This window comes from Furipterus horrens, unplaced genomic scaffold (genome assembly GCF_987537825.1).
Source record: "Furipterus horrens unplaced genomic scaffold, mFurHor1.1.pri manual_scaffold_5, whole genome shotgun sequence".
In the NCBI taxonomy this organism is placed as follows: Eukaryota; Metazoa; Chordata; class Mammalia; order Chiroptera; family Furipteridae; genus Furipterus; species Furipterus horrens.
This window is the reverse complement of record NW_028327175.1, coordinates 119,940,475-119,956,948: the sequence shown is the minus strand read 5'-3', so window position 1 is coordinate 119,956,948 and position 16,474 is coordinate 119,940,475. Positions and strand designations below refer to the sequence as shown.

The 16,474-nt window shown below is 47.7% G+C and overlaps 1 protein-coding gene across 3 annotated transcripts in view; it reads right to left on the bottom strand.

Annotated features, from left to right (window-relative positions):
* NPRL3 (NPR3 like, GATOR1 complex subunit) overlaps positions 1–16,474 on the bottom strand; it is a 49,913-nt gene that overhangs the window by 8,402 nt on the left and 25,037 nt on the right. For all 3 annotated transcript variants that reach the window (XM_090277413.1, XM_090277410.1, XM_090277412.1), the window contains 3 exons: positions 12,788–12,941; positions 11,196–11,277; positions 834–971 (listed from right to left, as the gene is read on the bottom strand). In XM_090277413.1, coding sequence (XP_090133539.1) covers positions 834–971; positions 11,196–11,277; positions 12,788–12,941 — 374 coding nt within the window. The remainder of the gene's footprint in view (positions 1–833; positions 972–11,195; positions 11,278–12,787; positions 12,942–16,474) is intronic.

Sequence of the window (16,474 nt, the reverse complement as noted above, 5' to 3'; positions counted from 1 at the left end):
CAAAGGCAGTGGTATGTCCAGGGGGCTTTAAGCATCTGCAAGAATTACTGTCACTCTAAGAAAAAAAAAAAAAAAAAAACGAACAAAACTGAGGAGGGTCTGACGACCTGACTCTCTCCCACCTCTGGGACTGCCCAGCAAACATTGATTGAAAAAATGAATGAAGCTTTCCTAAGGAAAGAGTCCCAAATACGGGAAAAGTAAAATCGCTGCTGAGACTATGAATAGAACTCCATAAAAATATGCCTAGCAAGGAAGCCAGGAGGAAAGGCACCGACTTGGAGCACAGATTGGGGGAGGGAGAGAGAATGAGGCAGTGCTTTGCTTTCTCATCTTCAAATTTTCTGTAATGTGCCCAGATTTCTTTTTTAATTAAAAAATATTTAAGGAAACTGGGGGCCTGGTTGGAGATGGGAGATTGGGCTCAGCTCTTCCCTTGCAGGAAATCAATTAAATTAAGAAATGGAAATCCCACAAGTTCAGATTCAAATGCAGGAGGAACCAGTGAGTAACACCATGACAACATGCCTCCAGTGGTGCATCTTCTCCCCAGGATGCTCAAGCCCACAGCACACAGGACTAAGGTGAGGATGTCAGCATGGAGCCCCATTTACCCAGGCGGTGCCCAGAGGGCCCAGGGAAAACCTGGGGCTGGTCATTTCTATACAAAAACCAGATACAAGAACATGTGTTTTTACTTCTATAAAGACAAGACCTATCTGCCAATTTCTGTGGCAGGAAGAGGAAAAGAACTTTTGGAACAAAGTAATTGGTGTAACCTCAGGCAAAAGAGAAGGGGCCCCGCAGGGAGTGTGCAGGAGGCCGGCACTCACCGAATTGCCTTCAGGCTCCGCTCTATGGCTTCAGGGGGGATGAGGCTTGCAGCAGCATAGTGGATCTTGTGGGGCAGGCAGAAGCTCACCTCCAGCCAGCTGTTGATGTGCAGCCGCACCACGCCAGATGTACACAAGCTGCAGACAACAGAGTCCGTTACTGTCAGTGCCATCACCCACTCACACAGCAACTTCTGCCCAGACACACCAAACCCCACCTGCAGGGACTTCTTCCCAGTACACTGCTCCTGCTGGTCGGAGGAAACTCTGAAGTGGAGAAAGATGCAAGAAAGCATCTTTCCAGACCTCAGTATGTTGAAGAGAAGAAAATGTGTTTGGAACACATACACATACAAATTGTATTTCTGGCTAGCCCTGGACTTCGTGGTCCAACCAGAGTGTAAGGGCTCAACGGAAGCCTCTTTTATCTCTGTCCCAGAGACTCAATGCACCAGGAGTGTTCAAGTGCCTCCTCCTGCACCTCATGAAGGCCCCATCACAGGTGGGCAGTGAGGCAGAGCAGGGCCTGTCTCCCAAAAGGAGAAGTGGGCAGGAGAGAAAGGGTTGGGGGTGCCAACTCCCTTAGGATGTCCTGTCAGGGAGAAGCACAGAGCACCCACCTCCCTGCAGATGCCAGCAGCACCGCCGGTGCACCGCAGCAACTGTTTAAATTAGCCTCAGCAACAGCAATTTGGTTCTTTCAGGCCAAAACCTTGCTCAGGCCAAGCACGGCAATTCTCCTGACTCCTTGCTTCTCTCATATCCCACCTCAAACTATTAACAAATCCTGTTTGAGTCACCTGCAGAGACCTATAAAGTCTAGACCTTCTCAGCACTGGTCCCCTCTATATGCCCCCACAGACCCCCCAGCTCCCACTTCAGCAGTCCCAGCAAAGACCCCAAAATGCCAGCAGTCCCACATGATCTGCCCACATTTCTCTGACCTTGCTTCCTACCCCAGGTAGGTCCAGCTACACCAGCCACCTTGCTGTTCTCAGGGCCCTTACACTTGCCCTTGACCACAAGGCTCTCTCCAGGTGCCCTGGAGGCTTCGGGTTTCAACTCGAGTGTCACCTTCTCAATGAGATGAACCCTCACCAGCCGCGGCCCCACAGGCAGTCCTACTGCTCACTGTTCACATGTGTCTTGAGCACTTGGTCACAAGACACACCTACTTGTCTGCTGGTTAATGCTGGTTTCTTGACCAGAATCCTGTCATGAGGTGGGGTTCTGTGTTTCATTCACTGCTCACGCACAGTTGGTTCAGTGTGGGATACATGGGGGGCGCTGAGAAGTATTTCACAAATAGAGGAAGGAAAAGGGAGCATGGAATGTGTGTCCCACTCTGCTGGACTCTCTCTCAGGAAGCCCTTGCCCAGAAAGCAGGCCCCTGGCAGCTCTGTGTGGCCCCATACTCCCTGCACTGGGGAACCACATACAAAGGGATTGTTTTCAGTGGGGACTTCTGCTACTCCCCAACAGAGAAGCCAGCCCCACAACCTGGCTGCTCAGCCCCTGTGCTAAGTGCTGACAGCTCTTGGTGTTTGATGCAAAGGAGAAGCAACTGCTTGAGGAAAGTCCCTGTGAGATGGGGACCTGCGCCTACTGTGAAGGCCTGGCCTGCCCTGACCCAGTTAGGTTAAGTGGTTCTCTTTCAATCACATTTCAACCCTGATATACTATTCCCAGTTAGCTGGATACTGCTCAACCATATGCACATGCACTTTTCCATGTGTACCGACATATCCATAACATAAATTCCTTAAAGTGGAATTGCTAGGCCTGATGGGTAATATATATATATATATATTGAATGGTTCTCTGAATTACCATGTGATTAATCAATTAAAGGAACCCTGGCTGGTTTGGCTCAGTGGATTGAGCGTCGGCCTGCGAGCTAAGTGTCGCTGGTTCGATCTTCCAGTCAGGGCACATCAGAGAAGGAAAACTCTGACTCCAAAAAACCTCCGCTGCCTTGCGGCATACCTCTTCAGGGGAAAGGCTAAGGGAGTAAACCCCGACAGAAAATCCGGAGCCGGAGTCCCTAAGGCGGTTTGACGTTGTAGTCAACACCGGCAACTCCTGCGGCGCACCTGAAGCCAAGCTGTATTGACTCCGTCTTTCCCTTGGATCCTTCAGCTGCGAAGAGAGGGGGGTCTGCTGCATGGGCAACAGCAGACCCTCCATATCACCCTGCCCAGGCTCTGTAGCTTCAGCTTCACTGGAGAGGACACTCCAGCGTCATCGCAAGATGTCGATTCAACACGGGAGGAGACAGATACCGTGTCACTCCCGAGTCGGACTGCACAGCCATTCTCGGCGGTGCAGATAGACTCTTAAGAAGCTACACCATCGTCTCTCGAGACGGACGGCTGCCGACGACGACGACGAGTTAGCTGGATGGGCCAAGATGCCCGCATATGGCTGAGCATGGGGCAGGCCAGTGGCTTGGGGAGGGTTTGTGGGAGCCACCACATTGCTCAGTCTCAGACCTCCCTTGGGGGCATACAAATGCACAACACTGGGAAGCAGCCCTATGGCCCTGACTCCCCACACCCACAGGTTGTCCTTATAGTCTGTCTCCTGAAACCTCAATCAGCAGATTAACGACTCCAAGTTTCTCCCCACAGGCCCACTGGAGGGCTGGCAGAATCTGTAATCAGTGGTTTCAAATGCAAAAGTAAGTTTTTATTCTCTCAAGCAGGGAATGGGCAATGGAGAGAGAAAACAGTGGGAAGACCACAGAGCACATCTATCACCTTAACTACTCCTAGGATTCCTGCCAACACCAACCATTCGCTCCCCACAAACTGCCCTGCAGCTCCCAAACACTTCTGCCTGCCCTGCAGTGGCAGTGGGATCACCCATGCCACTCTCCCAGGATCTCAGTGCCACAGGGGAGTACCCCTGGCTGCAGGGGACAGTGGCTAAGTCTGCAAGGCAAAGGTCTGGTCACTACTGGGGCCAGAGCCCCACAGAGTGAAACTTATGAACAGGTCTTGATGAGTGTCATGATTTAGGCAGGAGACACAGGGTCTTCCCCCAAGGTCCCAGAGGAGGACCCCACTCTTGGCTTCTTCCAGAACTGAATGCTAAGCAAGCACATCTGAGTAGATGAAGGCTCCCATAGTCCTGCCCTTCCATGGCTAAAGGTCTCTCCTGGCTGGACATCAAACTCTGAGAAACAGCTCAGCCTCTTAAGAAATCAAAGGTCACACAATGAGAGAGTTGCACAGGGTTCCCAGATTTATATCCTCAGCATCCATATATAAAAGGGAAGAAGAAGGAAAATCAGGGACTGTAGGAATAATGATATGACCAGGCTTCTCCTCTGTTTCACTTTACATGTGGTCAGAAAGGCTGGTAAATAAAAATAAAATTTAGCTAGCCTTGTCTGGTGTGGCTCAGTGGACTGAGTGCTGGCCTGCAAACCAAAAGGTCATTGGATCGATTCCCAGTCAGGGCACATGCCTGGGTTGCCGACCAGGTCCCCAGTTGGGGGAGCGTGAGAGGCAACCAACCACACACTGTGTTTCTCTCCTTCTCTTTCTCCCTCCCTTCCCCTCTCTCTAAAAATAAATAAATAAAATTAAATTTAAAAAAAAAGAAAGAAAAGTCTATTTTTGAGTTGTCTTCTTTAGCATATTGCTCAGAGTAGCTGTTCAAACACCACAGAATCAGAATTAAACAGATTCCTATCATTTTTAAGGTAGCTGGGTGTTTTGTTTTGTTTGTTTTTTTTTAAATATTTTATTTATTTATTTTTAGGGAGACAGGAAGGGAGGGAGAAAGAGAGGGAGAAAAACATTGATGTGTGAGAGATACACCTATCAGTTGCCTCTCGCACACCCTCAACTGGGGGCCTGGCCCGCAACCCAGGCATGTGCCCCGACAGGGAATAAAACCAGTGACATTTCGGTTTGCAGTCCCGCAGTCTGGTGCTCAATCCACTGAGCCCCACCACCCAGGGCGGTAGTTGGTTTTGATGCGCCCAGGTGCCCAGCGATCCCACATGCATGTGCTGAAGCTCCACGTATGGTTCAGGTTCCTGGGGTAAAACCTACAACCCTGCACTTGGTGGGCTCTGATTCAGGGGTGCTGAGAAAGCAAACTGTATGGAACATAAGAAGATGGAAGAGACCTACAGGAAAAGGGACAAGTAGAGGAGGGTGCAGGGGTGTGCATTTGGGGGGCAGGTGTTTGGGGCTTGGGACAGGCCTCATGGAGAGACAACAGCAAACACCCAATTTGGGTGCAAGGGAAATGAATTACCGCATGTATCATCTCCACATGTCAGCTATCCCGGAGCCCTGACCATTCCATCTGGTGTACAGTGGCATGAGGCCCTCTTCTCAGGGAATGGGGGCCCACCCACGCTGATTTTCTGATTTCCATGTGGATACTACTCCACTTTTCCAAGCATCTGCTCACTTCCCAGCAACCTTCTCCCCTGGAGTGCTTTGCACCAAGGCTGGTGCCTCTCTCCAAACAGTGTGGAGACCCTGAATGCCACCCCCAGCAGCATTCCAGGAGGCCAGCTGAAGACCCTAGAATCCCTGGGAAACTCTGGAACAAGTCAGGAGGAGGGAGAATTGCTCTCAAACTCCCAGAGAAGCACGGTAAACCCCCCATGTCAAGAGGTGAGCTAGGAATTGCACTGAGATCTGTCAAAGGAGGAAGAGAAAGCTTTGTGCCTGTTCGTAAAGTATAGTTTTAAGACATGACTAGCAGAGTGGTGGTTTGGGCCCTAAAATGTTCCTACTAAGCTTGTATTTCTCTTTGTGGAGCAGTTAATGGTTTGATCTGGAAACACTGTAGGAGAAACGCTGCTCCCTTGAGAGGCTTATCCATACCCTCACACAGGTCTGGGCCAGAAGGGAGAGACCAGCCCTGTCTGCAACAGGAGATACAAGCTCCCGCCAGAGCCCCAGTCCTGAAGCGATGACTGAGCATAAAGCTATGCACCGGCCTAAAGTTATGTTCTTTATCTTTCACACCCCAAACAGAAATGTGTACAAGTTATTCCACTACCCTCAGATCTCAGAATCTGAGGAAGAATGTCAGTCCCTAACCTTTGGCTAATAACTGAAACACCTTTTGGTCACCCTTCTTTCTGCCTTAGCACAGAGACCTTCAACGCCAGCCCTACACCCTCTGGCCCCTTTGGTCTCATGCAACCAGGCTTCCTACTACAGGCACTGGGACTCTGCACCCGACCCAAGAGGTCTGGGTGCCTCCAAAAGTTTATATGTAGGTACACTTTATGGAAATATGGACTAAAACTCCTAGGATATTCACGGAGAGGTCTGTGGGTCCACATATGCTCTGGACAGGCTGTCATGTGAGGCAGTGAGAAGCAGGCATCAAGTCCCTAGCCCACCTACCACCAACCGCCCAGCCAGACCCTGGACAGCCTTCTGGACCCCACCACAGGCCCTGTTAGCTACGGAGAACAGGTCGACAAACACTTCTTCTTCAAACCCCACAGAATCCACATCGATATGACTCTTCTTTACTCTTCCTTTCAACCACTAGTGGATGAGCTGACCTTCTCCACAGGCCAAGCACAAGGGCTCTGTTATGGAAAGTGATGGGATGTTCCTGACCTTGTGGGAGACACAACTTGACAGTCGCACAAATGAGTGAGATGCTATCACTGAAGTCACCAAGTTCCACAGAGAGACATAGGTGCTAAAACAGCCAGCGTGGCCTCCCAAAGGACTCACAGGCCAGCCTACAGTCACAGACACTTAGGTCCTGGGGCATGGGGCCACCAGGTTACCCAGCCATACCATAGCCCCAGATTTTATTTTTTTAATTTTATTTATTGTTCATTTTTAGAGAAGGGACGGGAGGGAGAAAGAGTAGCAGAAAAACATCAATGTGAAGAGAAACAATGATTGGTTGCCTCTCACACACCCCCAACCAGGGACTTGGCCCACAATCCAGGCATGTGCCCTGACCAGGAATCAAACCTGCAACTCTTCACTTTGTGGGACAACCACCAACCAATTAAGCCACACCAGTCAGGGCTGGATTTTTAAGTAAAACACCAAATCCAGAACGATTCCTTTGAAAAGTCCCACCCCAATCTCCATCATCACTGCCTCACAGCTTCCTTTTATTTCTGCTGAGAAAACCTTTCCCAGGGATCTGTAAGGAAGTCGCCATCTGTGTTCTATGCTGCCTGATCAGTAATGGAAACCCAGTCTCCCTTTCTTAGCTCCAAGGTGCAGTCCATTCTTCAGGAGCAGGGGCAGGCCAGGGCAGACCCTCAAGGCCAACTTGGACCTGGTCGGACAGAGTCAGAGGGATGGCCACAGGCCATAGGCAAGGGAGGTTCCTGGGTGGTCGCAGAGCCATTGCTATGCCAGGTACAAGGGTGAACACAATTGCCCTGGCTTCCCTGAGGGCCGGCCCAGGACCAGGACTGGTCAGGGTGGGGTCTGGTAACAGGGTGGCTTAGGGGTTCACCTGGAGGAAATTTGATCCTGGGCACTAACACAACAGAACACCTGGGTTTAAGGAAGGAAGCTAAGTACTGGACTGTAGATCCTAGGAGCTGTTTTTGCCAAAAACTGATTCCTGTCCTTTTCCTTTAAACTGATGCCCACTAGGGGGCACTGGCTGCCTCAAGCTCTAAACTGCAGCCGGCCCTCAGATACACAATCCAGGATCTCATCCTCAAGTTCCAGCGCAGTTCAAACAGAAGCAACTGCCCTGGACCCATGTGGCTCAGTTGGTTGGAATGTTGTCTTGTAACCAAAAGGTTGCGGGTTTGATTCCCAATCAGGGCACATACCTGGATAGTGGGTGGGTTCAATCCACAGTTAGGATGTACACGATCCCTTGTCTGGGTGCCTACAGAAGGCAACTGAGGCAACTAATTGATGATTCTCTCTCACATCAATGTTCCTTTCTCTCCCTTCCTCTCTTGCTAAAACGAAAAAAAAAAAGTTCTCGGGTGAGAATTTTCTTTTAATTAAAAAAAAAAAAAGAAAAAGAAATCATAGTCTATTCTTTCTCCAGGAATATATAAAGTCTGTTTCTGTTTTCCTTTTTATTTTAATTCCAGGTTAGCCTGAATTTTGCTGTAGTCTAATTATAGTTGAGATTGCCTCTTGGCCTTTTGGCTAAGATCAAATGTAATCCTAGCTGAGGCATGCAAATTTCCACTCAGATTAAGGCAATGTTTCCAGTGAAGAGATTTCTGATACCAGTAACCCAAGACCAGAGGGCAGCAATTCTTTTACTCCAGAGAAAACTTCAATGTGGGACAGAAAGACAGGGTCAGACTCCAAGACCAAAAATCCCATTCTGGGTCAAGTTCTCCAGAGCAGGAAGGACCATAAATGAAAACCATCATACAGCAACGGCTGTTTTAGGCTGCCCTGATGTTCTCTAAAACCCAGGAGATACAACCAGCGGTTACCAAAATAAAGACAATGGAAACATAAGCTGCCCTCACAAAGGACAACTCTCCTTCTCTTATTTTTTTTTTTAACTTACCTTTTTTATTGATTTCTTTTTAGAGAGAAAGAGAAAAAAAAATCAACTTGTTTCACCCATTCATTCATTCATTGGTTGACTATTACATGTGCCCCAACTGAGGATAGAACCCACAATACTGGCTTATCAGGACAACACTCCAACCAACTGAACTACCCAGCCAGGGCATCTCTCCCTCCTTTATAAAGATACTTACACCTCCCAACAGAAAAACAAGCAAGGGATATGAGAAGAGAGCTAAGAGAAAAGGAAACATGGTTTAAACATGTGAAGACATGCATAAGCTGTAATGAGATACCATACTCTATGCACTATATTGGTTAAAACCGAAAAGCTCACCAAGGCCCTGTGTTGACAGGCATCTCACGTGCTGGTGGGAGGCACAAATCCTATATATATATATATATATATATCGTCGGCAGCCGTCCGTCTCGAGAGACGATGGTGTAGCTTCTTAAGAGTCTATCTGCACCGCCGAGAATGGCTGTGCAGTCCGACTCGGGAGTGACACGGTATCTGTCTCCTCCCGTGTTGAATCGACATCTTGCGATGACGCTGGAGTGTCCTCTCCAGTGAAGCTGAAGCTACAGAGCCTGGGCAGGGTGATATGGAGGGTCTGCTGTTGCCCATGCAGCAGAACCCCCCTCTCTTCGCAGCTGAAGGATCCAAGGGAAAGACGGAGTCAATACAGCTTGGCTTCAGGTGCGCCGCAGGAGTTGCCGGTGTTGACTACAACGTCAAACCGCCTTAGGGACTCCGGCTCCGGATTTTCTGTCGGGGTTTACTCCCTTAGCCTTTCCCCTGAAGAGGTATGCCGCAAGGCAGCGGAGGTTTTTTGGAGTCAGAGTTTTCCTTCTCTGATGTGCCCTGACTGGAAGATCGAACCAGCGACACTTAGCTCGCAGGCCGACGCTCAATCCACTGAGCCAAACCAGCCAGGGTTCCTTTAATTGATTAATCACATGGTAATTCAGAGAACCATTCAATATATATATATATATATTACCCATCAGGCCTAGCAATTCCACTTTAAGGAATTTATGTTATGGATATGTCGGTACACATGGAAAAGTGCATGTGCATATGGTTGAGCAGTATGTCTTACAGCAACAGAAGGTGAAACCAACTAAATGCCCAAGGGAGGGGGGTTGACTGACTATGTAGGGGGGGGGAAAGTCCTTATTTACCAGTACGGGCACAAATCTAAGTTATACTGTAAAACTGAGAAGGCAATAGGCTAACTGGATGCGGTATGCTCCTGCTGCATAAAAGGGAGAAAGTGTGTCAGTATTTGCCTGTATGCACCTTAAACGCATTTGTGAGGAAGGATGCATGGCATGTGACTGCCTGCTGAAACTCATCCTGCCATCAGGATGAGAACCTGGTGGGAGTACAGCAGGAGAGAAACTCAACACTCTAATTTTCAAACCTGATGAATATGTGACTTTTTCAAAAACTGAAGTTAAAGAAAAAAGAAAAAATTATCAAAATGTTCATAGTGACTATTATTGGGTATGACATTATAGATGACTTTTATCTTCTTTATACTTTTCCTTATTTCCTAAATGTCTATAATGCTAGTAAAACTCAGAAAAAATAACCTAATAAAGGGAAGGGCTCCTTGGTGAACCACTGCCTCTGGGCTTAGATGACACCCGGTGCGGTGGCCACAGTTCTTAGATGAGGACCACCTCCAGTGGGGAGAAAAGCCCCCTGGAATGCAGTGAGGCCTGGGAGGGCAGGAGGGAGCACTGAGCTGTATGCACTTGCAAAGGAGAGTGTGGAAAAGTAAGAGAGGGAGGGAGGGAAGGAAGACTAGAAGGCGGAAAGCAGCGATGGACCTGGAAGTCACTAAAGAAGCCTGCACCTATGTGCCGTCTGCCCAGGGCTGTGTGGTGCCCTCAGCTGTAAGTGATGACCCCCTGGGAGCCAGTGGGCTAGGTGCAGGGCTGGGAAGACAAAGTTGCCAGGTGAGCCGTCACATGGGCACCCACCCCCACCAAACCCTCATCCCCCTGCTGTAGACCCAGGGCCAGGGAGTGGTTGTCAGAGCCATAGGACCCCTTCAAAAAGAAAGTAAATTCTGCCCTGACTGGTGTGGCTCGGTGAGTTGAGCATCAGCCTGAGAACTGAAAGGACACTGGTCTGGTTCCTGGTCAGGGCACAGGCCTGGGTTGTGGGCCAGGTCCTCGGCTGGGGGCGTGTGGGAGGCAACCGATCGATGTATTGCCTGCACATTGATGTTTCTCTCCCTCTCTTTCTCTCCCTTCCCCCTAGCTAAAAGTAAATAAGTAAAATCTTTATTAAAAAAAGAAAAGAAGTTCTTTGCTTGTCCACATTTGAGTAGCTGCTGAGCCACAAACATAACCAGAACAGCAAATGTGAGGTTTCCACTGTGTCTCCAACACCTTGCTGCACTCAGACACTTACTGTCCCAAACTCCCACGTCTCCCAGGGCAGGGAGGAATATGGCCAACCCCAGCTCCACCCTCTGGGCCTCAGTTTCCTCGTGGGTGAAAGGGTGACAGTGACACCCACCTGATGGAGGTAGAACAGAACTTGGCATTGTGTCATGCTCAGTAAAATCATCTTGCTTTTGAGGATTCAAAAGCACTTCCAGGCTCTCATGAATAACTTCAGGTTTATTTTCTGGTTTAAAAGAAATCTGGAGGTGACTGCTCTAGCCAGGCATACACCAAAGGGGCTGGCACTTCTTGCTCTCTCTCACCCCTATTTCAGCAGCACAACAGAAGAACAGCACCCAACATAGGGAGTCCCATCTTCAGACACCGCTCAGGCAATAAGGCCCATGGGAAGGATGTGCATGGAGCATGTGCTGTCCACCTGTCTTACCTGTCATAAGCTTCCTTCAGGTCCCTGGCCAGCTTGCACTTGGGCAAGATGTGATGGAATGGGGATTGAGGACCATCATTTGCTGCAAGAATAGGAACACAGAAGGATTTAGAACCTCCAAAGCAAGGAAACTCACATAAGCTAGAATAGAAAATAGCTTTTAAAAAGAATTTTAAGTAATTTTAAGCCTAACATCAGGATATTCACAACTGCTTCTTATAAAATCTTTGCATTCAGTTGAATTAAAATTAGACTTAGGCTAATTTGTTTTACTGCTTTTATATAAAATAAATGTATTTAAACTTCAGCACTGGCCTCACCTGACCCTGTAGTCAGAGGCATCACAAGAACAAACTATTTCACTGGCTTCCCCTGAAGACTTCGACCTCAGACCACTAGAGCCACCTTCTGCCTCAGTGACCATGGAATTCCATGCCTTATCCCACCCTTTCTGCCACACGTTTATGCTAATGTAATTTATTTTTATGGATGAAAGTCTTTTTCATTAATCCTTTCTCATAAATGTCTAACAAATAATATATGTACTAAACTGAATATTTTTAAATTCCTGTGATAAAGTCACAGACTCTAAAGAAAATGTTTTTAAAAAATAAAACTTCCCAATTGTTATTAATTGGTATATAAAGCCAAAACAGAAGTATATTATATATTTTGATAGCAAATTGTCAAACATAAAAAGTGAATTTTGCCCTGGGCGGTGTGGCTCAGTGGATTGAGCACTGGCCTGCAAACCAAAGGGTCGCCAGTTCAATTCTCAGTCAGGCACATGCTTGGGTTATGGGCCAGGTCCCCAGTTGGGAGCGTGTAAGAGGAAACCACACATTGATGTTTCTCTCCCTTTCTTTCTCCCTCCCTTCCTCTCTCTCTAAAAATAAATAAAATCCTTTTTTTCTTAAAGTAAATTTTTACTAAAAATGCACCTGAGTGGGATAGTTCATGTATGGTGACCATTAATTTTCCTTATTGCTAAAATTAGACTGGTTCATCTTTAAATGTGTTCCTAGTTTCCTCTTTTGTTACAGAGGTGCTGACCTGAGAAGATGAAGGCGGAGATTTGTTATAGGTAGATGTCTCTCTGCACTTTGAAATGCTGACAGTATGCCAAAACCACAAAGTAAATGTATCTATCAGCAAAAAATTATCTTAATAATTTGTCAGCTGATAACTCCATTAGGTCCTCCTTCAATTTAGTTGGAAACAAAGACCTGGAAAGCACCCACCTCGTCTGATCAATATTCCCTCTGGCCCCTCTCATGTCCTCTATCCCAGGGTAGCCTGTCCAGCAGCACCAGGGCCAGCAGACACCTCCTGATCTGCATTAAGAGTCATCAAGCAGCACTTGTAGGGGTAGGAGAACGTTTCAGGCTAAAAAATGACTTTAGCACATCAGTTCAGGAAAGGGGGTCTATAGCTACATCCCTGGGAAGTCTTCCTTTGCACCAGGGGCATGCTCAGCCCAGGGGGAAGATCATGAAACCTCTGAGTACCTCTGCAAAACCAGATCAGTGTCCTGCCTGGAAACGATGCCTGTTCTGTGGTGCTGGGCCAGGAGAGGCTCCTGCCACCCTTACCGTCGGCCACAGCAGACACCTCGTCCTGCAGCGCGAGGATCAGCTTGGCCTCCCGAGTGAGGTACTGGCAGCGGCGCTCCTCGTGCTGCAGCACGGTGGCAATACGACGGGAAAGGTTGTGCAGGCAGTTGATCACCGAGGGGTCCGCGTTAGCCTGTGGGAGAGGCCACACACCACTCAAATGCAGCACACGTTCTCAGGTAGTACACGAACACAGCAAAAGCTCAAACCATAAAAGAATCCTTCTCTACTCCCTTTGCCCAGGCCCCTCTCTAAGTGCCACTGCTGTGCCCGACTGTCCGCTCTAGGGGCCATCCGCAAACACCAGTCCACTCAGCACCCTACCTTAGGGATAAGGCCTGAATGGCAGCACAGAGATGGCTCTGTGGGGTCACCCAGTGTGGGGTAGGAACCAGGCATTTGTACTCAGTAGAGAAAGGCTCCCACGCTGCACGGCACCACACCAGGGCTATCCAGGAAGGAGGGCACAGATCAGGTATCCACTCTGGGCCTGGCAGAGGCAGCCAGCGGGGCAGTGGAAGGTATACATCTCTCTACCCACTTGCTCTTTGACCCTGAGCCACAGGTTCCCACATGAGAAAGGACAATAGTGGCACATCCCTCACCAGTCAGTCAGAAATGTGAAGTGCTCAAGACAGCACCTACCCAGAGCAAAACCCCTGGCAGTGTTTGCGCTCACCAGTGTACTGCTGGCTGCTCACGGACCAGACTGGCTATGTGAGAAATCAGTCACACAGCCCCTATGACAACGGGGACACACAGTATAATAAACAGAAGTACATGGCTAATTGTTCACTGAACATTTGCCGTCCTCAAGGTTAAGCAGCTCTTCCCAGCAGAGATGACGCTGGCTAACAGGAAAGGACAGCAGGCTCCAGCCTCTCCCCTCCCCCTGAGCCCCCCCACACCCGAGTTAACTCTGGAAACTATCAGGGGTCCCAGCTGGGCCAGGCCAAGGGTGGAGCAGGTGGCTGAGGGGTCTGTGAAGATGCTCCTTGGACGAGATAACAGGCCAACCATGACTCAGCATTTCAGAAGGCCCCCAGGGCAGCTGAGTCATCCTATGGACAAATGGTGCTGCTGATTAGAACCTCTGGGCTGCCTCCCTCTCCCTGCCTACAAAGTGTCTACAGTAAACACTTTCATCACCTGGAGTTGGACAGATTTTCTAAACTCCCAGCAGATCTCATGTTCACAAACAGAACTTACACCTGGCAGCATAGCTATGCTGGGGAGAGAACCAAAGGTTGCTCCCATGCCATGCCCATCACTGGGCAGCAACCCTGTCCCTTATGTCAAAGGCATCCCCTAAACAGTGTCCCCTGCAAAACTACAAAATTGTAGAGTCTGGGTTATAGGGTATATACAATTGCCTCAAAGCAAAAACATTTTTAGAAGAATCTGTGTAAAAGTACTCCCACAGCAAAGCAGAGGTAGGAGAATGGACCTGGGCACATGATTATTCCCTTGAAGAAGTAATCAAGTCACACCTGAGAACCCAACTCTCTGCTAGAGGGCCCACCGGCTGGGGAGTACAGTACTGTCAGATGCGCAGGGCCTGTCTGTTCTACATTCGCAGAGATGCAAGGTGGTGCTCACTCAGGTGAGGCCCAATGACCAGCACTGATGGAGTGTGCCAGGGTGTCCCGTTTGGCTAAACAGGCCAGGCACTATTCAAGGTGCTTGCAGAGCCTGAGGTTATGTGTGGCCACACTGAGAGAGCTACCACCTAGGAAATGCCAGTCCTGACTGGGAGCGCTTAGAAATGCCACACTTTCCCCATATGTGACGTGAGGCAGCATGAAGTTTATGGCATCACCTGTGAGACGTTCTTGTCCCCAAAACTTGTATCCAAATAGAATCAGGCCTTCAGAGTTAATGTCCAGTTTGCAGGAACTACAGGGACAGAGAGCAAGGCTGACTATCTCTACAATGAGATGAGTCCAAACATGGAACATCTGATAGGACAAAGGGAGGGGAGAGTCCTACACTGGCAGAGATCTAGGGACAACACCACCTGCTTGTGTGGGCTGGGTTTCCATTCTGGTTCAGACAGGCCAACTGGAAAAAATGTTGTGGCAATTGGGGAAAGTTCCAATGGACCATGTACTAGTTGATACCAACTTATGGCAGATTTTCTCAAGTGTGAAAAGGTATTCTGGTATAAAATAAATGTCCATATTGTTATAGCAATGCCTTCTGAAGTATGTAATAGTGAACAGACATGAGATCTTAGGCTTATCTTGAAATAACTTAAGTGACAAGGTTGGAGGGGTAGGTGGAGCTAGGGGGTGCAAAGGCAATAGTTATGGGATCTCAGAGACAGGTGTATAGGTTTATTAAACTACTGTATTCAAATTCTTAAAAAGTGTACCTTTTTATATCACTACTGAAAAGGGAAAAAAAAAACTTGTCTACCCTAAAATACCAACTCTTTACATTACTTAAAATTCCTTCCACTTTCAACATTATGACCCATACTACCTGAAGTCCTATAGTCCTATACTATCTAGCTTCCTACTGCTTTTACCTGGCAGTAATCTGTACTCCTCCAAGTTCTGGTATTGTCCCCATTTAATGGCCACAAACATGCCAGTGAATAATAACCACAACCTTTTCCAATCATTCCCCAACTACTGGATAATAGAATTATTTCCAGCCTAATTATTATTATAAAAATCTTTACACAATTTTAAAACATGCTTGTTTTCTTGACTGCTACACATTCTGCTATCACACTCTGCCCAGAGATGAGGGACTGCCTGCAGCATCTGGGGTGGGGCTGTGGCTGCTTCTCTCTACCCAGGCCACAGGGGCTATCGGTGCTGACAGGTGGACAGTATTTGTCATGGTTTTTTGTTGGCCTGATTTTTTTACTTAATTTGAGTTCTCTTTGTGGATGTTTTTATATCTTGTAATTATATAAGTAATACAAGGATACTGTGAAGATGTAAACATTATGAAAGTTTACAAAGTAGGAAGTAAAGATCTTTTGGAACCTCATACTCCCACCACTAACAAATCATTTTGCTTTAACTTATAGTTTCTTATTTTTCAACAAGGCATGCGAGTTTGGAAGTTAAGCTCCATTCTAACGGAGCTTTTCTCTAGCATTATTTTGATACTGAGCCACTGACAGTGAGACCGGTATAGTCTCCACACCAAAAAAGCCACCGTGGAAAAAAACACGTTGAGACTTAGAATGACACCTAATTTTACAGGTTCCCTTTCTACTCAAGTCTCATTTCTACCACTCTGAAGGTTTTCAGAGCACACCCTGTTCCTTGTCACTGAAATCCACATACTGTCTCAGTCACATTTCTGCACAAAAGCCATCGAGCAGATCACATGCCTAGCCAGAAAGAACTGAGTTCTTTGGTGAAAACTGATACTGGGATATTTCAGAGGAATGCCATTACTTAATGGTCACTGAATATAAATTTCCTAGGTATTCCAGAGCCCCTTCATAATATAAGCCAGTCTTTACCCAGGGGTGCTTTTTATGTTTATTTGGACAGCTTTACTGAAAAGGAATTTCCTGTAACTAGTTAAAATACAACTTCAGAGAGTACTGAAAACCAATTAAGAACAATTAGGCTTAATTATTTTAAAATGGAAAATAATAAGTGTTGTCAGACGTAAAGAAATTGGAACCCTCATACATCG